A 19,328-nucleotide genomic window follows, 5' to 3' on the forward strand; every position below is an offset into this window, starting at 1 on the left:
CAACGCTAATTCTCGGGGATGCGGAAAAATGTGATCTCTTGCTGCTTAAAGTAGCGGCGATTCTCCTCGTCCACAAGCACGAGATTTAAATAGTACCGCGCGCTGAACTTTTTATTCACGTCCCGGAATGTCGGCGTGAGCTCGAACCCGCCCAAAAAGAGCCGAATCGGGATTGTCTCTCCGCGTACGGGTGCGCCGTCCATAATTTCAAACTTGGTTATCGTCTCGGACTCATTGTACTGGTTCGGGGCATTGCCTGTGGTCTCCCTTCGAATAATCGAAAGTTCCATGTGCTTAATCTTTATGCGCACCAGCAAAAAGTAAATCTTACCGACGATCACGTCTTTCAAGTGGTACTTGGACTTGTTGTATTCAAACTCAATATGCAGACAGTCTTCAATTCCCACCTCCATCTTGATTGCGTTGTTTACATCTGGAGGGAGTCGGAACGAGTGGACCCAGATCTCACGCTCCTTGGTGACCTCCGCCATCCGCCGCATGATGGTGACACGCAAAAAGTAACGCAGCTTGACATTGACGCCGCTGTAGCTTTCGTACATCATTTCCACATCCTTGAATTCGAACGGCAACGTCTCGCTTTGCCGAAGCTCGCCGCCCGGCGTGCCCAGCTCCTGGGCCAGGGAAAGGAACTCGTAACGATTGCCGCGATCGAAAAACATTTCTGTGGTAAGCATAACAGCCACGTACCAATGCTTCCAACTAGTTCAACCTTTATCCCATCGTGCTGCAGCTTCTTACCATTACGCGCTTGAATAACGACCTTGAGTCAGCATTGCAAGAGACGTACGGTGCCCTGGATACTCTCGCCGTCGAGATACACCGGAAGCGACTCTTTCGCAGATCCGTCTAATTTTACATCCACAGTTCTCCGCTCATGCTCATCATTAAGCCGGACATCAATGTCCATCGGTGCCGAGAAACTAAATAACGACGCCATGGCGGCGTTTGATGCGCGTTTCGACTCGAAGGTGCGCGGACCTCGTGCATAACGCCCCGACTGTACACGGCCCCTCCACATAACTGCCTACAAGTACATTCAACGTATGAACAGTGCTACGCCTTGCCGCGGATATGCTTGCCAATATTAACAAAAAGCACGGAGAGCTCTGCACGAGCCTCCCATAGTGGCAGGATACCCACCCCAAAAATGCTCCACATTAGCCACACAAAGCCAAGCCATATCCACGCGCCCAGCCCCGCGGGCGTCCAAATGCGCGCCGCTTGTGCAATCGCCGGCACGACCAATATCAAGCATGTGGACGCAATGATGGAGATGGCAATAACGCGGCGTGCAGTAGAGGTAATTACAGCAGGGTCCAGGCCTGCGGCGCGCACGTACTCGATATTGTCCTTGCCAGGGTCGCGGAAATGCATCACCACCGCCTTGGGCTTCTCGAGATCATAACCCGTACACTCCACCTCTGGTTTGCTGCAGATAGACATTGTGGTCGGGCTGTGGTCTATGCTTGGCATTGTGTGGTCTGGCTCGTACAATGCGTCCACCGGTGCATTAAACGCGCGCGTTTCTGCAAACGTGTAGTTTTGTGGGCGTACAAGGCTCCAGACGAGTGTAATGATCGTCGAGGTGCAGATCGAAACCAGGTTTCCAGCAAGAGTCGAATACTGTTCTCCGGTGGTCGCGACAGTGACACTGCCATAATACGTATACGCCGTGACGAGCCACACGAGGATCCCGAGCGCAAGCCCGACAATCATCCCTACGACGCACCCGACGCGGTTAGTCTTGTGCCATGTGAGCGAGGCAAAGATGGGAAAGACGGCGGGGGCGACAATGATTCCCATCATGAGGTACAGCCAGCCGAGGCTGATTCCTGCATAGTGCCAAATCACGCCGAACACGGCCATGACGAGCGCCCAGACAATCACAGTGCCGTGGGTGATGTATTGCATATGCTTTGCGTCTGCGTCGCGCTTTACGTACACTTTGTACACGTCAAAAGCAAATACGGATGAAACGGCGATTTGCTGCGCAGATGTTGCAGACGTCACTGCGAGGAACAGGAGAATGAGCACGGCTACTGCTCCGCCTTTTCCGGCGAGAGCAACGGCTGCAGAAGGCGCGGCAAGGCCTGCCGTGACTTGCTCGTCTGTGAGCACGGCCATGCTTGGGTCCGTGTGCATCAATGCACGCGCGGCAAGCCCCATGGTCGTTGCAAACAGGAATGGAATCGGGAACCAACAGCTCCCCCCGAGCAGGAAACCGCGGGCGGCAGTGGTTGGCAGCGACGCAATCGAACGCTGGTGGTAGGATTGGTCACAGAATACAGTCGCAAGGTTTCCGCAAATGTTGGTGATGCCAAATACAAGTCCGCTTTTCGACCGCATGGTAAGATAGGAGCCGCCGGCGTTGCCCACCACAGGGCGAGCCATGGCACTGGCCGTGAGCTTCTCGACCATGGTATCTAAACTCCCAATTTGGCCATGCCCCGTCCAGACGTGAAAGAAGAAGTAGAGGATGACGACAAAGAGGCCAATCGTGTGAGAGTAGTCCGCGATGAATGTCGCGCGCAAACCGCCAGTCACGGTGTACACAGCAACGCTCGTGGGAATTAAAAACAGGCTCGCAAGCACATGGAGGCCAGTCAGCTGCGTGACGACAGCGGCGCCGCCCAATACGAGCTGCGAAGAGACTAGGAGATTGGTGACCAGCGCAAAAAAGATAAATACGGCATGGATCATCTTGCCGTACCGAATGCGGATCACTTCCAGGTATGTCGAGCAGAACGGCGCACTGCTCTTAATTTTGCACGCCATGATGGAGCACAGCAGGATTTGGACCATGGCGCCTGCGGCATACCAATAGGCACCAGACACGCCGTATTGGAACGTGACGGTGCTGCTTTGAAGTAATGTCGCTGCCCAAGTCCATGCAGATACGATTCCAGCAGCGACCAGCCCCGGCTTGACAGAGCGACTCGCGCTGTTGAATTCCTCGATGGATTTCGTGCTGTGGTCGGTGAAGCGGTTTTGCAAAAAGGTAATGCATAACATAAATGCAGCAAACGCGAACCCGAGCCCGACGACGACGGCCCAGCCGACGCCTTGGCCCAGCACTTGAGCAGGTGATTCTACCATTGGGTTCTGCACTTTACGACGTACTATGCGTTCTTTAATACCTATGGAGCCCGTTTATCTCATACGCGTCCGGATGAGCATATACGCCCGTGCACTACTGCTTATCTGTGGCAGATAGACGGCGCGCGTGGAGAATTTAATTGTATGCGCCAAGAGTGCTAACTTGGGCGGATCGCTTATCGCAAAGATAAATGGTGATAAGCGCTTTTGTTTTCATCGTCTACACCCTAGCTTATCACGCACATTTTGGGTGCTCTGCGCATGCGTCTGCTGCTTATCAAGCTTTATGCATCATGCGACGATCATGCCCGTGCCGTACGCATTGTTAAACAGACCTACGATTCCTGTCGTAGAGTGATGCGCTTATCAGCGAACGAATTAGAAGTGACTGCTCCACATCCACTTGGCTGCCGCCGCGCTGCATTTCCAGCCTGGGCGTCTGCTTGCGCTGCATGCCTTGTAGCCGCAGCGCAGCGCATGGGATTGAAGTACCAATGCTCTCACCACGCATAGCTATATTATACCGTAGCATTCTCTACTTTTTCAAAAATGTATAGTACATGAAACTGCGCGCCATGCATTAAGCGTTGTACGGCACGTTACGAACGACCACGAAAACCGCCGCCCCCGCCACGGAATCTACCGCGGCCGCCACGCGGTGCGCCACGCGGTGCGCCACGTCCTCCAAATCCGCCGCGGCCACCACGCGCACCAAATCCGCCGCGGCTGCCGAATCCACCACCGCCGCCAAATCCACCGCGACCGCCGCGTGCACCGCCGCGGCCGCCCGGTGCGCCACGCCCCGCTCCACGTCTCTTGGGCCCTTTGGAAAGCGATTTTGGCTTTGGAAGGAAACGCTCGATCGGAAGCAGGCGGTCGTCGGATATGTAAACCTTGTCGTTCGCCTTGAACGAGCCAGCAACGATTCCCGGCTCCGTCTTGATCGTGAAATAAACTTCGTTGATCGGGCCCAAGATCTCGTCTACCTTGCCAATCTGCGACTTGTTCTCAAGAAAAATGGGCGCGTTGAAATACGGCACATGCTTTGGGTCAGTGCCCGCACAAAACATTTCGCCCTCCACGGCATGCACAAATGCGCCGAATGGAATAACGTTGGCAGGCGGACCGGTATTCATCATTCCGCCGCGCCCGCCGCGCCCGCTAAAGCCACCACGTCCAGCACCACGGCCTCGGAACATGGTACAATGCGGCAAAAGCACCGCGGGCGCTGCAGAGAAAACTAAAAGTCACGTGCTTACTACGGGCCTGCAAGGTCGGCGCGGAGCGCTGCTCCGAGCTCAACGTACTCTTGTAGCACTTCGGGATTGAGCAGCGTAGATTGGTTGATCGTAGTAATCGGCGCACCATTAATCACTATCGTTAGTATACCGTTAAAAACATACACTTCTTCACGGGGACCTCGACGCGCTTGCCATTCAGCGTTTTCGGGCATCCTTGCACCTTGCGAATGTACGTAGGAACGTGCCTCGCACTGCGCTGCTTGCGGATAATACGCCTCGCTTCCGCATCAACTGCATCCCAGTCAGCATCGGGGGTAGTAACAAGAAAAAGAACGACAACTTCGTCGTCTTTTTTCGCGGTTTTCAAGCCCACAACGAGCGAATCGGTGATGCAGGATAGCGGCGAAGACGGCGCAGTCGCTTCGGAGCTCTCGAGCACCTCGTAAATGTCAGCGCTCCCAAACCGAATTCCGCTGGGGTTCAGAATTCCATCAGAACGACCGAGCATAATCAGGCCGCCGTGCTCCGTGCGTGTGACCAAATCGCCGTGGTACCAAACGCCGGGGAACTGGGTATAATAGCTCTCCTTGTACCGTTCGCTTGGCTGGTGCCAGAAACCGAGCGGCTGTGCGGGAAAGGGTTTTTTGCACACAAGGTCACCCTCGACGCCTGAAGTGCAGCTCTCACCTTGCGCGTCGAACACATCCACGTCCATCCCTAGACAAATGCTTTGCAATTCGCCGGCACGCACCGGGAGTGTGACATTGTTCGAAGCAAACAAAGAGCAAATATCGGTGCCGCCCGTGATGCTACCAACTTGCACGGGCTTCCCAACCAGCTTTTCTGCGTACAAGTAAAGCTCCGCGCGCAGGGGAGATCCCGTGGAAAGAATGGCACGGACGCGGAGCTTGTCGTGCAGTCCCTCGGCGTAATAGCCGCGGCGCTCCAACATGGACAGATACGCAGCGGAGGTGCCGAACACGGTAAATCCAAGCTCCGCGGCGCGCTCCCAAAGCACGCCTGTGGGATACGCGGGCGATCCATCGTACAGCACAACCGGGCATCCACTCAACAAGGCACCGACGAGCCAATTCCACATCATCCAGCCTGTGGAGGTGTGTTGGAAGAACACATCCTTGTCCGTGAGGCCACCCTGGAGAAGGTGCTCTTTTCCGAACTGCAACAGCATTCCACCGGCACGGTGCGTTATGGCTTTCGGCACGCCCGTCGTGCCGGAAGAAAAAAGGATCCAGAGCGGGGCATTGAAGTCGAGCTGGGCATAGTCCACCTTTAACGCGTCCTCTTCCTGTTCCGGTGCGCCGCTTGCGATAAACTCAGACCAAAGCGTGCGCTGGAGGCCATGGCTGCCTTTGGCCTCGTCCACACCGCTGTTCCGGGATCCAGCGTCGGCGTGGGTGCCTTGGTACGGCACGATAATCACATGCTCGAGCTTGCGGGCGCTTTCATGGCGCGGGCGCTTGAATGCGCGCTCGTCGTCCTTGTCGTCACCGCGCGTCTCCTCGTCCTGTTGTTGGAGAATGCCGTTCACGGTTGCGTTTAGTTTTTCGACGTGGTCGTGCAGCTTGCCATTGTATAGGACGACATTTACGCTAAACAGCACGCGTGGCCGAACGGTCAGCAGACGTTCCAAAACGCCAGCTGTGCCAAAATCTGGCGCGACGCTCGTCCATACCGCGCCGACGGCGCTCGCCGCAAGGAACGCAATCATATTTTCCGCGGTATTGCTCGAATAGCTCGCGACGGTGTCGCCGACGGCGACGCCGAGCTTACGTAGTGCACGTACAGCATAGGCTACATTCTTGCGCAGCTCACCATACGTCATTTTTGTCGTGTCCTCCTTGATTTCCGTACACGATATCAAAGCCACGTTGTCGTCTTTGCCGTGACGCAATATGTTCTCAGCAAAATTGAGACGCGAGCCAAAAAACCATTCCGGGGGGGGAAACATGGGACTGTTTTCCGGCAGCACTTCTGACGCACGCTCGCTAAACACTACGCCAATTTCATCCCACACGGCCTGCCAAAAGGGCGCGGTGTGCTCATTGCTCCACTTTAAAAGGTCGGCGTAGTTTTCCAGTGCGACACCGTGTTCTTTGTTTATGCGCTCGCGGAATGCGTGTATACGCTTTGGTCCGGGCGTTGGCGTCCATGTAATACGTCCTTGAATCGGCTCGTCGCTCATACTGGCAAGCCGCCAAGCGCGAAGACGCAAGGTGGGGCATGCGCACGTGACAAAATTGGCGGAAACCGCCACGTTCCATGGGCGAACGGACAGGGCGGACCGTTTCGTGCGAGCTGTCATCGCATCCGCTATTGGGCCATCGAAAGAGGGATATTGTTCATGAGAGTACCTGTGCGCAATGGATTCTCTAAAGCAATCGCTCTTGGACGTGGCGCCAGTTGTGGAATGCGATCATACGTCGCGGAACAGCCTGTTTTTCCAGCAGGCGCGCGCGCCAAAACCCGCGCCACCGCGTTCAAAGCCCCTCGTCGTGGCGGAGAATGCGCCAGACAGAGGGCGAGATACACAGATTGAGAAAGGACGGGGCCATGAGAAGCGGTTATTTTTTGGGCGCATGTCGAGTGAGCAGCGCGAGTCAGAACACCAAAGGATCCGTGCGAGTCGCCGCAACGTCGATTTTCGTGTATATTTTGAGAATGAGTGTAAGCTGGGCGAAGGGCGCAATGCGGAAGTGTTTTTGGGTGCGTACTACGAATATGATCGGCTGGAGACGCCACCCATTTCTGTGGGTTGGCAGCTTTGTGCGGTGAAACGCGCACAGGTAGATCGCGAGTCACAACTTGCTGGACTCGACGAGGCTTTTGCACTACGCAGGCTTGGGCCGCATCCGCATATTGTTGGTTTGGTAGCCGTCATTGATGAACTGGATGCGACACACGAGGAGGAAACGGCCAAGCCCGTTGAATCGCCCGAAGTGCCGCGCCTTTTGATTTTGCTCGAGTATATGCCGCACACATTTTCTCAGCTCATCGCGCGACGCCCGCATATTGTGGACTTTCCCATGTGGTTATCTTGGGGAAAACAGCTCGCGTCCACGCTTCAATGGCTGCATGAGCGTGGTTGTGTACATGGGGATATCAAGATGCAGAACGTACTGTTGACCGAGGATTTCCAAATTAAGCTGTGTGACTTCAGCTCCGTACTTTTCTCGAATGCGGCTGCTCCTGCGACGGACTGTGCGACAGTCGGCACACCGGCATTTCGAGCGCCAGAACTGTTTGCTACATCGCGCTGGAAGCCGACGAACCAGGACGAAACACATCCTGCCCTCTCGTACACGTTGGACATTTTCAGCCTCGGCGTGCTGCTTTACTCGCTCGCCACTGGCGTAGAGCCAAGCAAGCGGGTCCGGAGTATCATGGCGATGCGCCAGCGCCAGTCGCTTTTTTTTCACTCGGAGGAGGACGACCGGATCGAGCGCTTGTCTGTGCAGGGGTGTGAGCAGCAAGATTATGCACTGCGCACACCGTCTCCGTGTCCTTCTAGCAGCGTGGAATCTTCGCCCAAGCTGGAGCACTTGCCGCAATGGTCTATTGACCGACTGCTCGATCCTTCGCCAGTTCCGCACGGCGTCATTCATCGCTCAACAGATCGTTCGTCTCGCAGATCGGGAGACACTACACTGCACTTACCTGTCTCGCGGAGCACATCCTTGCACTTGGCATCCAAGTCGGGGCTCCCCTCAGGATTAAGCAGGTGCAGCTCGGTGCGCGAAGAAACGACGGGGAAGATCTGGTCTCACGGGCTTGAACCGCTGCGGACAACCACGCACGCCCCATACAATGGTGAAGAGGCTGTGCCTAATACACCACCCATGCGCTCTGTACATCTCAATGCCACGTCCTCTCCGTGTGATTTGAACGTGTCGCTGGACTACACGGGACGCTATGTTGACGGCGCACCAGCACTCATCCTCCCGGGGGGCGGCCGTCTTCCTGATACGCTTCGCGATCTAATCAAGTCTATGGTGTCACCCATTCCAGAGAAACGGCCCAGTGCTGCCCAGGTGCTGCGCACCTTGCAAGCGGCCGCGCCGTAGCCAACCCTGTATTTGTAGCGTCTTTCTTTTGTCACGTGATTGAAACGTTGTTGCGCCGCCGTGCGCTCGTTGCAGCGGCCATGTACTTGCTTGGTGCGCATTTGCCGGACCATAAGTTGGTGCGCGTACGTATTCCTCGGCTCCACTTATACAGATTGCGCTTACTACGTTTTACGGGATCTCATACGAGACCGCACGCCGCGTTTGTGCGCGGATCCAAGTGCATGAGCGCGCTACCGTTTCTTCCTTGACAGAAGAACAGATCACATCGTTGTCTGCATACCTCTCTTCGCCTGGTCTTATTCCTGCGCGGTCCAATACGCCGACCAAGGCCACTGTGGATGCCCCGCAGCAGCGTGCAAGAGTGTCCGAGACACAGGACGGGCGCGATTTGCCTCCTTCAGAGCGTCCGCAAGCGTCTGCCGACCCGCTGCGTTCGATCCTGATCGAAGGGGATCTGCGGAGAGACCGCCTTGCGAATATTGCGCATCACCGCTCTATCGGCACGTACAAAGGGCGGCGGCATGCAGGTGGATTTCCTGTGCGGGGCCAGCGAACGCAACGCAATGCACTCACTGCGCGCCGCCTGAACCGCTTGGAGCGTCGTCAGTACTCTACAGGGGCTGGTCCGCTCACGATGTTGCTTGCTCCGCTTGCCAATGCGCGCTTCCAATAATGGAAGAAGGGTTGGCGGTGACGGTGTAGCGGCCAGCCTCGCTTCTTGCGTCCCTGAACGCAGAAAAAGCACACAATGTCCCTCGAACTCCTCCTTTCGCAGTATATTGTCTGTTTCATAGTACAAATGAGAGATGGTACATGACCGAGACTACGATCGTGCATACAGCAAGAAATGGCGACCACGCCGCGATCCACAAACTGGAGGCGAGTGATATATATATAAACAAGTGTCATACGTGACACGGCGTACTGAACCAACGAGCTTGCTGCTTTTGTTTAGAAAAGCGCACAGGCTAAAACAGGTCCTGGTGGTCAGCGCCATGCATCGACATACCTCGAGCGTCAGCTGCTTTGCAACGTCGGTATTGTTCACCATTTCAAGAAACTCGAAGAAATCAAGCTTCCCATCCCCATTCTTGTCCGCTTCCATAATGGTTTTATCCACAATCTGCTGCAGCTGCTGGTCTTTCAAGTTTCCGCCAACCATCATTTTCAGCACAAGAAACAGCTCGCCGTTCGAGATGTACCCGTCACGGTCGATGTCGTACACTTTAAACACGACTGTAGGTAAGAATCCGCCTTGAATACATACACCGTAACTTCTCTTCGCGCGAACCTTGGCTGCTGAACACACTCAGGCCGTACACAAACTCTTGGAAATCCACAGATCCACTGCCATCTGCGTCAAAGATGGAAATCAAGCGCTGCGCCAGCGGGTTATTCGCAATCGTTGGCAGCGACAGAAACTCGTCGCGGTCAATAGAGCCGGACCCGTCCCGGTCGAGCTTCAAGAACCGTTTCTTTAGCCGCTGGATCTCTGGAGCAGAGACTAATGTTAGTGCAGTATACTACGTACAGTTCGTCTGCTGCTCCATGTCATTGAGCAGCTGCGAGCCTTGCTGTCCCATGGCGCTGCGAGTAAGCTGCGCCCTGCCGCAGGGCGCACTTTTCGATCACGTGGAGATCGACGCACCAGCGCTTACGCCAGCCACCAGCCAACGCGACGAACCACCATGGACGCAAAAGACCTGACCTCGCGCCTGAAGAAGGGCGAAGTCGACCTTGGTGTATGTATGCGTGTTGTGCACTGACAGCAGACCTCAATCATGGCCGTCAAGTTTGATGGCGGTGTCGTGATCGGCGCTGATTCGCGCACGACGATGGGCGCGTACATTGTGCGTATTTGACCTGCTAACAACGACAGGCAAACCGCGTCACCGACAAGCTCACGCACATATCTGACCGTGTCTACTGCTGCCGCTCCGGATCTGCCGCAGATACGCAGGCACTGGCCGACGTGGTCACGTACCATTTGCAGCTGTACAACGTGACGCAAGGCGAGCAGCCTTCCACCTCGATCGCCGCCAACTTGTTCCAGGAGCTTATATACCAAAACAAGGATCGTCTTAGTGCTGGTATTATCGTTGCTGGCTGGGATAAGCGGCACGGAGGGCGCGTGTACAATGTGCCGCTCGGCGGTGGCGTGTTTGAGCAGCCATGGGCAATCGGTGGCTCTGGCTCTACGTATATTTACGGCTACTGCGACTCTACATGGCGTCCTAACTGGGACCAGGACCAAACACTGGAGTTTGTCAAGAATGCACTGAGCCTTGCGATGCGCCGCGACGGTTCGTCCGGCGGCACGATTCGCATGGCCGTCATCACCGAGGACGGCGTCCAGCGCCACTTTATTCCGGGCGACAAACTGCCTGAGCTTGCTGCCATGGAGGTGTAGTGAGACGCAATATATATCATGAATCTATAAAGATAGAGGAAAGTATACGTTCAGCATGTGGAGATGGTTAAAAGTAGGCGTTCAGATCGTAGGCCTCGCCAGGCTTGGGTTTTGCTTTGGTGGGTGCATTTGCGCGGGCATTGCGTTTCGCAGTGAGCGGCTCTGGCTCGTCCATTTCTTCGTCGCTGTCTGAAGCTTTTATATCGTCGTCCGCATCGATCAGCTCTTCCACCTCTTCTTCGTCATCGCTGGCATATACAGGTACATCTTCCTCCTCCGTCTCTGCCTCGTCCTCGTCCTCGGGGAGGGGCGCAAACGATAGTGCCTCTTCTTCCAATGGGCCGTGCTCCAAGGGCGTCAAGCGGAGCTCGTGCGCGGAGCGCTGTTCACGCCATTGCCTGCGGGGGAGCACGACACCAGCAAGGTGTGCGACCTTCTTCTCAGCCTCGCTCCAGCGTGCCTTGTCTGCCTTGGAGCCCTGGGCCTGGACCGCTTTGGCGCTATCGAGTGGTTTTGCGTAATATCCAAATCCGTCCTGTGACCAGTCGCGGAGCAAAATGCGCGCAGCACCCGTCGCATCAGGGACGCCATGTCGCTTCAAACGGCCCACGGAACGTGCAACACTAATCAAGAACTGTTGCGTGTCCGCCTGTGCCTTTTCGTCCAGACGCCGAGACTGTTCGAGAAGAACATCTTCCACAGGCGCATCATCCGACGCCGTCACCGGAACAGGAACAAAAGAGCCAAACGCGGGAATACTGTACTTTAGCATGAGATCCTCGGGGTGGGCGGCGCGCTCCAAAAATACGCGCACAAGTGCGGACGGGTCCTTGAAACGCTGCATTTTCCCTTGGTTCCGCATAAGAATCCAACGCAGCTTGTTTCGAGCCGTTTCCATCTGCGCCAATGCCAGCGCAGGATCTTCTCTTTCTTCTTCGCTTTCATCGTCGTCGTCCACTGGCAATGGCGAAGACGACGGTACTAGAGCAGGCGTATCAAACACTTGCTCCTGCCCACCGCGTTGCTCAAACGTGCCTTGCAGTGCAGTCGCTACCGCCGATTTTCCCACATGCTGCAAACCCAGCACAGCAACAGCGGCACCCTTGACGAGGGGCTGCAAAAAGTTTGCGAGGACATCGATGCCCCGACTCTCCTCCCACTGTGCAGACGGCACACAAACTGGGAACGCAGCATGACCCTGCACAAGCAGTCGGTATAGCCATGCGGTAAGCACTTCTGCAGGTACTAAATCTGCTTTGTTCAGGACATAGACCAGCGCCGGGCTCTTTTTGGACATGCTTTGCTCCAGCCATGCACTACGGAACGTGGAGGGATCGCGTGCATCCAACACAAACACAAGCGCCTCGACTTTGTCGCGGTTTGCGACCAAAGTGTTCAGCGGGGAGCGCAGCATGGCTGCATATGGTACATGCATCGGCGCCTCGTCTGCCTCCTCCACGGCCTCTTCGACTTCCGCCTCGTCGTCCATATCGTCTGTCTCCTCGGCATCGCGCACGTCCGGTCGCGCCATGCGCTCCTCGGCAGCTAAACGACGCTTTTCATCGATTTCGTTCAACAGTTCCTCCTTGTAGGGAAAACTATTCGGAATGCCAGGATCCTGACGGCGTCCTGGGGTCAGCACTTTCTCGATTACATACGTGATTTCCATTGGGGGTTCCGCTTAGCATCGCGCCGTTGTTTCCGTTGATGCTCTTTGACCTTCTTCTGAACCTTGACACGCTGCTTGGTGGATTGCCGCTTCGACTCTTTCTTCCGAATGCGTCCCATGGTGCCTAACCAAGCTGCGCAGGCGGCGAAATTTTTTTTTTGCGCATGAGCACGTGGCCCTTGTCCGTGCGCGTACTTTTTCCCCATGCACCTCGCAGCGCTGCAGCGCGAGGGCGAAGCGCCAACGGTTGCTGCATCGATACTGGAGCATGGAGTATGGACTCTGTGTGTAGCACAGCAAGCAGGTATACGTAGCCAACGTGCCCGCTGGTGGATGCATTCATGGGATGCACGAGCGCTCGAAACATACGCTGTACGTGTGCCCCCTACTGACAAAGACCTCGATGAACGACCATGTCGAGTCGCTGCTATCGCGTGTAGCGCGTGTATGGAGCAGCCATACGATACACGTCACATTTGAGGACGAAGAAACGCCTGATGAAGACGCACCTGCTCCTGCACATGCAAAAGAAACGTGCGTGCTGGAAATCGAGCATGGCGCACGCAAAGGCGCACTGACAGTGATGCTTACGCCTGTGAGTGATCAGCAAGGCGCGTACTATGGAGCACGAATTCTGGCGTGCGCTGCAGCTGATGATACCCAAACGGAGCGCGTAGCAGCACTCGAACTTGCCCTTCAAGCGGCTCAACACGCCTTGGACCGCGAGCGAGAAAAGTACCGTGCCCTGCTATCCGCCGATACAAAGAATAAAGTCAAATACTCGCGCAATTCGATCGTAAATCCCGGCCGGATCAAGCGGCGTAAGGATGTGGGTGGGTTCGAGGGAAATTAATACAAGTACGATGCGATAGCAATGGATGCTCTATTCACTTCGCCGCCTTGGCCAATGCCACGTCGCGCTCTTTACGGAGCTGCTCCATCGCAGTCTCCAGTTCATCTTCCCTGAAGATGCGAGACTCGACAAGTGCCTCGAGCTCGGCAATCTCTTTGGCGTGGGCTTCGGTCTGCTCCTTGTGCTTGGACTCGAGCGCGTGGAGCTTTGCAAGCGCATTCTCGTTGGATTCCGCAGGTGCCTTTTGCTCCAACTCCAAGGTGAGCCGCGCTACATTGGCTTGCAGTGCGTGGATTTCTTCCTGGGAATTGTCTACGCTCGGGACAGTCCGCAAAGTTTCAATTTCTGCACGCTCGCGCTCGAGCGCCATCTTGCACTCCTCAACCACCTTGTGCAGTTTGGCAATTTCATCTGTTGCATTCAGCGTCGCATTTGCATGCTCCTGTGCCTCGGCCTTAGCTTTCTCGACTTGCTCCTGCAGCGATCTGAGCGCGGTGTCGTGCTCCTGGTTTGCAGACGTGTGAGCAGCACGGTCATTCTCTGCTGCAAATCGCGCTTCGTTCAGCTCCCCTTCCAGGCGCTCTGCCTTGACTGTGAGGTGCTGGACCTGCTCGCGCAAGCTTGTCATATCGATATCAGTAGCCGATAAACTCGTGTCCTTGTTCTGATTCTGGGGGTCGGTGAGCTGTGCCTCGAGTTGCTGAAGGTGCGTTCGCAAACCTTGCTGCTCCTTCGCCGCGAGTTCCAGCTGGTGTTCGTATACACTGATCGTCTCCTGTCCCGCGCCTTTTAGCTCTTCAATGTTGCCCAGCAGCTCGTCTCGTTCTTGGGCCCATTCTGTGATCATTTGCTCCATCTTTGCATGCAAGTCGTCAGCGTGAGGCACAGCAGATTGTGCATCCCTTACTGCGAGCTCAAGCGCCTGGATCCTTGCGTCCGCTTCCGAGGCCTGCAACCGAAGCGCCTCGCTGTGCTCCTCACGCACGGCAAACAACTCGCGTTCCATGTTTTTCGCATGCTCGTCCTCCAACGACGCAATCTTTTTCTTCGCCGTGGTAAGCTCGACATGCAGCTTGGTATACTCCGTTTGTGACTCGCCAGCATCGAGCGACATTTGCTCCAGCAACGTGCGCCGCTTCCCAGACAGCTCCTCGTCTGCGCTCTTGAGCTGCTGAGGCATCGGCTCCTCGTCAAAGTGAAAGTTGTTGGCCCGAGGAGGCAACATGGACGTGCGCAGCGAGCTTGCAGGACAGACGTGTGCGGCTGCAGATGTTGGACGGCGCATCACGCGTGAAACAGACGACGTGAGTGGAGTCTGCGGCTTTGCAAACTGGCCACTAGCCTGCGAGAGGCGCGGCAGGGGCGGGCCATTCAGCGTGCGCGTTCCTAGCGGTGCGCCGCCGATACTGCGGCGCGGCAATGAACGTGTGGGTGTCGCGGCGCTTGGCGACGGTAACGGCACGCCGCTGTACCGCGGTCGCAGCGATCCCCGCGCGGCGGAAGCAGGCCGCTCCTCTGTGCGGCTTATGCTTCGTGATAAAGACGACGGGGGCCGTGCAGTTGCGCTGTTTGGACGCGTGCCGCTAGCAGCAACAAGTTTCGACGCAGGCCCAAACACGCCGTTATTTGGGACGGTTGCAAAGTACTGCACACCTTCAATTGTGCCGTCATTCTTGCCGCGGCCCGCGCTGCTCCCTATAAGCTCGAGACCTGCAAAGCGGCCCTCGCGGCCGTGCACTGGCCCCAAATACCGCAACACGCCCACCAACTCGCTGCCTTGCAGCTGCACCATATCTCCAATCTCCCAGCTCCGCTGCTTAAATGGAGTTGTGGCGCCCTGCCGCGAGATAGTGCGGGGAAATGATTGCCGCGGCGTCCGCTGCGGAGTGCTCATCGCGCGAGACAATCTGTGTTGCTGTGCCAATCCCAATCAACAATCCAACACGTGACTGGCGCGTACTGCTGTGCCTTTGTACGCGGGGATCGTTGCTTTGTTGCACACCATGGGATCTCCGCAGCGCGACTTTCGCGATGCGGGTGATGAAGCGCGGCATTGGAAGGCGCAGGTGCGGCAGATGCAGGAGGCATTGCACGATGCCGAGGCCGGCCTGCAAGAGTTCATGGAATCCAGCAAGGAACTCGAGACGGAGCTCGAGGCGGACATTGCGCAGAGCACCAAGCGCGCAGAAAATTTACGCGCGGAGAATGAGTCGCTGCGATGCGATGTAGACGAGTGGCGTGTACGTGAGTCGGGCACTGACACCAGTCCAAATACCAAAAATCCATCACGGAGCACAACTCGACATTGGCCGATATGCATCGCGAGCTCGCGATGCTGCGCGAATCGCACAATGCATACAAAAGCAAGCTACGGGATATGGAACTCGATAATGACGAGCTTGAAAATGCAGAGCGGTGCGTGGGCAACTGCTAACCCCAGGATGATCAATACGACGCTCGTAGACATGGAAATTCGGTACAACCAGGCGGTCGAACGCACCGCCGAGCTCGAGTCCGAGCTGCAGACGAAAGCGCGGCTCGAAGAGGAGAACCAGCGACTAAAGGATCTGGTGCGCGATATGCAAGAAGAGATGGACGTGCTCAAGGACCGTACACAAACGCTTCATCCACACGTTCACACAGAGGCGCTGACGCTCGGTGACCTGGTCGTTCACCGCGCGCCTCGGCGCGGCGTTGCAAAAGGCGGTACGTTGGACCGTTTGCGCGAGCACATGCAGCAGCTGCAGCTGCGCTTGCAAACGGCGCAGAGTGCACCTTTCGCGTCTCGCGCAGAACGGAGTGCATTGCCCCGTCCTCGCTCAAGTTTATCGGCGAGCACAAATGGTGCTGCGTCGCCATGGCGCAGCACAACACCGATGGGGCACGCGCCGATGCGCCCAGAGCGCCCAGAGACTCCGAGTGCGCTCACAAGAGACGAGCGCCGCAAATCCAATAGCTTTATTCCCGTGCCGGCCACTGGTCTCGCCCGGTCTCAATCGCGCACGCGCACCTCGTCGCGGCTTTCGATTGCGCCAGAGACATCGCCGTCGGCTGGGATGCCGTATGGGTTCATGGGCACGGACCCTGCCATGTCGCCGGTTGCTGCTACGCGGCGTGCGAATCTTGCGCGGCGCCGGAGCATGGGCCCCACAGGAGTGTCGAAAGCTGCACTGCCATCGGTGCGTGCGCCGTCGCCAAGTAAATTGCGTGCCTCGCCGACCAAGCCAGGGCAAGTCCCATGGCGCTGATGCAGTAGGCAGAGACGTGAGTAGGTGGGCCAAAGCCTTTCAGGCCAGTACTGTACAGGTCCTAATGAGTATCATTGACTATGCATGCTCATGCCACGTCCTACCGAGGAACCTGTTTCACATACACGGGCAAGAGACTCGCGGAGTGCTGCGATGTGCTGCGATAACGAGGCATATACATCGCAGCGGCCTCGTCTTGGTACGCGTCAGTGGGCGAGTCTATAGCATGCGGCGCCTCTGGGAGCGGCCCATGTCGGCTAGCGTGCGGCGTCGTATTTGCAAGCGGCGTGCCTTCGCCATGTGTCGGTGTGCTGTGCACGGGAAGCAAATTGGCGCCGTTCAGAGCAGAGTTTCTGCGGATTGTGCCGCTCCTTGGCGTGCCGCGCTGCTCCGGTGCAAAAGGCTCCATCACGACGCTAAAGTGGCCGGTATTTGGCGCAAAGGTTGGGTTGTACGTTGCGGTATTTGATGCCAACGGCGTAGCTGTACTCCAAGTCCATGCATCGTGCTCTTGCTGTGGGTATCCATGGGGGTAGGCCTGGGCGGGATGCGGATTAGGAATAGAATTGGAATACGTTTGCGGTGGTGCGCCTGTATGCACTGCCATTGCGTCTGGCCTGTTGTGGTATGCATGCGACGAGTCGCCGTAGAATTCGTAGTAGGTATCTTCTTGTGCGTTTGGTACGCCCGTGCTTGGCACCTGGGCTTCGGCATGGGGCAGTTCGGGATACAAGCGCGGATCGCTCATGTGCGGAGGCCGAAACGGCCCCGTAAATGTCTCGCCCGTGATAAACGGATGGAGGCGGGCTTGTTGCGGCGTCCAGCGCTGAATAGGATCGAGGTTCAGGAGCCCCGCGACAAAATCCGTAAGCGCGGCGCGGTTCGCCATTTCCTTGTCCGTATCTGCAGCCCGTCCGCTGCGGCGCGAAAGTGGTGCGAGGCGTATAATTTCCGGAAGGGTCCTGCCCGGGAAGTACTGCTTGCTCGCCTGCTCATGGACTCTGTGCTCGCGCGAGTACTGATCCATGGGCTTGGGCGCGTAGTTCGGGCGTCCATATGCGTCGAGATGCACGTTGAAAAACTCCCTGCTCTGGCGCCCATTTTCCAGCATAAAGTCGGGCGGGAGGCCGAGCATGTCGACGATCCTGCTAATCTGATTGTACTCCGACGTGCCGGGAAAGAGGGGGAGCCCGAGAAAGAGCTCTGCAGCAATGCACCCCAACGACCACATATCGATCGAAGAGTTGTACGAGAGGCCCAATAGCACTTCTGGCGAGCGGTAAAAGCGTGACTGGATATACGTGTATACCGTTTGCTGCTCGTGGCATGCCGAGCCAAAGTCGACAAGTTTGATGCTCGGCGCCTCGAGCGTGCGCAGCAAGATATTTTCCGGCTTGAGATCGCAGTGGATCAGACGCGCGTCCTTGAGAACGACCAGCGCGTCAAGGAGCTGTGTGATGAACACACGCACGAGCGAAGTACTTAGGCCACGGAACGAATTCTGCTTGATGAGCTCGTACAGATTAGACGAGAGCAACTCAAACACGAGGCACAGGTGCTTGGCGTGGGTGAATGTGTGCTGCAGGCGCAGGATATTGTGTTCATCGTGCGGGTCCCAGTGCTGATTGAGCGTTTCAAGGATAGTAACTTCCATCATGCTTTGATTAAAGTAGGCCGTCTTGTTCTTGATCACTTTCACCGCGACAATCTCGTGGGTCGCCATGTTTTGGCACTTGACGACTTGGCCAAAGGTGCCCTGCCCCAGCACGTCCAGAATCAGGTACCGGTACCCGTCTTCGGTGCCGAGCCAGTCGTTTACGTAAAGAATATAGTCGCTCTCCTCGTTATCGTGCCCGTCATTGTACACTGGCTTACTGGGCTTGGTAAGCACGCGTCGCGGATTGAATGCCAATTCATAAACAAAGGATGGGTTGACCAGGTGGTAGGTATGGTGCAGGTACGAGGTCAGCGCTTTAAGCGGGCTCACGAAACCGCCTTCTGGGTCCGCACGCCGCTGCTTCATCACAATCGCGCTGCAGTCCAACATCGGTCGCAGATCGTCCATGGAGCGCACCTGCCAGAACCCTTCAAACTGCGGCTGCCCGGGCCGTTTTATCTGTGCGGCGATTTGCGACGGGGCTACCGTCGTGGCCGTCGTGGTAGCAGTACTGATCGACGGGGTGCGCGACGGCTGCGTCCCTGTCGTGAAGGAGCTGCGGTGGTCGGAGAGTAGGTGCGTCGGCGATCCGTCTCGGCTCATATCGCTCGATGAGCTGCTGCTCGCATGTACGGACGCTGTCGAGAACACTGGGCTCGTCGCTGCGTCGCTGTGCGCCGAGGCTGTGCGTCGAGGCGAGTCACTCTCCAGGTGCGCCTCGTCGTGCGAAATAGAATCTTCCGCATCCGCCTCTGCATCGTTACCCTCAACGTCGGCGTCAAATCCAGGGTCCACAGTGTTTGTGTCGATGAAGGGATCACGCCATCCCGTCGCGGTGGCCTGCTTGGATGCGGCGCCGGAATTTCGTTTCAGTGGCGACAAATACACGTCGTGATCAGAGCCATCACTCGCGGAATGCGCGTGCTCGTCATCCTGTATAGCATGACCCTTTGTAGTATTGGCCTTGTTCGCGGCACGCACCCTTGCGCCGGTCGCCATGACAACGGTCAATGACAGCCACTGGGAGCGCACGCCGCGGGTTGGCAGC

General features: G+C 56.6%; 13 protein-coding genes across 13 annotated transcripts; 5 read left to right on the forward strand and 8 right to left on the reverse strand.

Annotated features, from left to right (window-relative positions):
- Positions 1-5: 5 nt before the first annotated feature.
- vps26 (Vacuolar protein sorting-associated protein 26) lies at positions 6-958 on the reverse strand (the record flags this gene model as incomplete). Its single annotated transcript, XM_056207495.1, has 3 exons — positions 6-682; positions 709-781; positions 809-958. 3 exons carry the CDS (start codon positions 956-958, stop codon positions 6-8), a joined length of 900 nt encoding a protein of 299 aa, XP_056063470.1.
- Positions 959-1,074: 116 nt separating this feature from the next.
- MVES1_002673 (uncharacterized protein) lies at positions 1,075-3,117 on the reverse strand (the record flags this gene model as incomplete). The annotated part of the gene is made up of 1 exon (XM_056207496.1): positions 1,075-3,117. The coding sequence occupies one exon, from the start codon at positions 3,115-3,117 to the stop codon at positions 1,075-1,077; it is 2,043 nt and encodes a 680-aa protein (XP_056063471.1).
- A 599-nt stretch (positions 3,118-3,716) lies between these two features.
- GAR1 (H/ACA snoRNP pseudouridylase subunit) lies at positions 3,717-4,316 on the reverse strand (the record flags this gene model as incomplete). Its single annotated transcript, XM_056207497.1, has 1 exon — positions 3,717-4,316. The coding sequence occupies one exon, from the start codon at positions 4,314-4,316 to the stop codon at positions 3,717-3,719; it is 600 nt and encodes a 199-aa protein (XP_056063472.1).
- A 181-nt stretch (positions 4,317-4,497) lies between these two features.
- MVES1_002675 (acetoacetate--CoA ligase) lies at positions 4,498-6,561 on the reverse strand (the record flags this gene model as incomplete). The annotated part of the gene is made up of 1 exon (XM_056207498.1): positions 4,498-6,561. One exon carries the CDS (start codon positions 6,559-6,561, stop codon positions 4,498-4,500), a length of 2,064 nt encoding a protein of 687 aa, XP_056063473.1.
- Positions 6,562-6,739: 178 nt separating this feature from the next.
- On the forward strand, positions 6,740-8,440 carry MVES1_002676 (uncharacterized protein; the record flags this gene model as incomplete). The annotated part of the gene is made up of 1 exon (XM_056207499.1): positions 6,740-8,440. One exon carries the CDS (start codon positions 6,740-6,742, stop codon positions 8,438-8,440), a length of 1,701 nt encoding a protein of 566 aa, XP_056063474.1.
- Positions 8,441-8,520: 80 nt separating this feature from the next.
- On the forward strand, positions 8,521-9,116 carry MVES1_002677 (uncharacterized protein; the record flags this gene model as incomplete). The annotated part of the gene is made up of 2 exons (XM_056207500.1): positions 8,521-8,565; positions 8,595-9,116. 2 exons carry the CDS (start codon positions 8,521-8,523, stop codon positions 9,114-9,116), a joined length of 567 nt encoding a protein of 188 aa, XP_056063475.1.
- A 295-nt stretch (positions 9,117-9,411) lies between these two features.
- CNB1 (Calcineurin subunit B) lies at positions 9,412-10,026 on the reverse strand (the record flags this gene model as incomplete). The annotated part of the gene is made up of 4 exons (XM_056207501.1): positions 9,412-9,423; positions 9,453-9,679; positions 9,711-9,947; positions 9,975-10,026. 4 exons carry the CDS (start codon positions 10,024-10,026, stop codon positions 9,412-9,414), a joined length of 528 nt encoding a protein of 175 aa, XP_056063476.1.
- Positions 10,027-10,131: 105 nt separating this feature from the next.
- Positions 10,132-10,853, forward strand: PRE3 (proteasome endopeptidase complex; the record flags this gene model as incomplete). Its single annotated transcript, XM_056207502.1, has 3 exons — positions 10,132-10,185; positions 10,216-10,293; positions 10,323-10,853. The coding sequence occupies 3 exons, from the start codon at positions 10,132-10,134 to the stop codon at positions 10,851-10,853; spliced, it is 663 nt and encodes a 220-aa protein (XP_056063477.1).
- A 67-nt stretch (positions 10,854-10,920) lies between these two features.
- MVES1_002680 (uncharacterized protein) lies at positions 10,921-12,641 on the reverse strand (the record flags this gene model as incomplete). Its single annotated transcript, XM_056207503.1, has 2 exons — positions 10,921-12,482; positions 12,512-12,641. The coding sequence occupies 2 exons, from the start codon at positions 12,639-12,641 to the stop codon at positions 10,921-10,923; spliced, it is 1,692 nt and encodes a 563-aa protein (XP_056063478.1).
- Positions 12,642-12,726: 85 nt separating this feature from the next.
- On the forward strand, positions 12,727-13,375 carry MVES1_002681 (uncharacterized protein; the record flags this gene model as incomplete). Its single annotated transcript, XM_056207504.1, has 2 exons — positions 12,727-12,795; positions 12,827-13,375. 2 exons carry the CDS (start codon positions 12,727-12,729, stop codon positions 13,373-13,375), a joined length of 618 nt encoding a protein of 205 aa, XP_056063479.1.
- A 34-nt stretch (positions 13,376-13,409) lies between these two features.
- MVES1_002682 (uncharacterized protein) lies at positions 13,410-15,269 on the reverse strand (the record flags this gene model as incomplete). Its single annotated transcript, XM_056207505.1, has 1 exon — positions 13,410-15,269. The coding sequence occupies one exon, from the start codon at positions 15,267-15,269 to the stop codon at positions 13,410-13,412; it is 1,860 nt and encodes a 619-aa protein (XP_056063480.1).
- Positions 15,270-15,378: 109 nt separating this feature from the next.
- NDE1 (NADH:ubiquinone oxidoreductase) lies at positions 15,379-16,623 on the forward strand (the record flags this gene model as incomplete). The annotated part of the gene is made up of 3 exons (XM_056207506.1): positions 15,379-15,615; positions 15,642-15,790; positions 15,816-16,623. The coding sequence occupies 3 exons, from the start codon at positions 15,379-15,381 to the stop codon at positions 16,621-16,623; spliced, it is 1,194 nt and encodes a 397-aa protein (XP_056063481.1).
- A 100-nt stretch (positions 16,624-16,723) lies between these two features.
- On the reverse strand, positions 16,724-19,279 carry YAK1 (dual-specificity kinase; the record flags this gene model as incomplete). Its single annotated transcript, XM_056207507.1, has 1 exon — positions 16,724-19,279. The coding sequence occupies one exon, from the start codon at positions 19,277-19,279 to the stop codon at positions 16,724-16,726; it is 2,556 nt and encodes an 851-aa protein (XP_056063482.1).
- Positions 19,280-19,328: the final 49 nt, after the last annotated feature.

Source organism: Malassezia vespertilionis, chromosome 5, assembly GCF_029542925.1.
Source record: "Malassezia vespertilionis chromosome 5, complete sequence".
Lineage (NCBI taxonomy): Eukaryota > Fungi > Basidiomycota > Malasseziomycetes > Malasseziales > Malasseziaceae > Malassezia > Malassezia vespertilionis.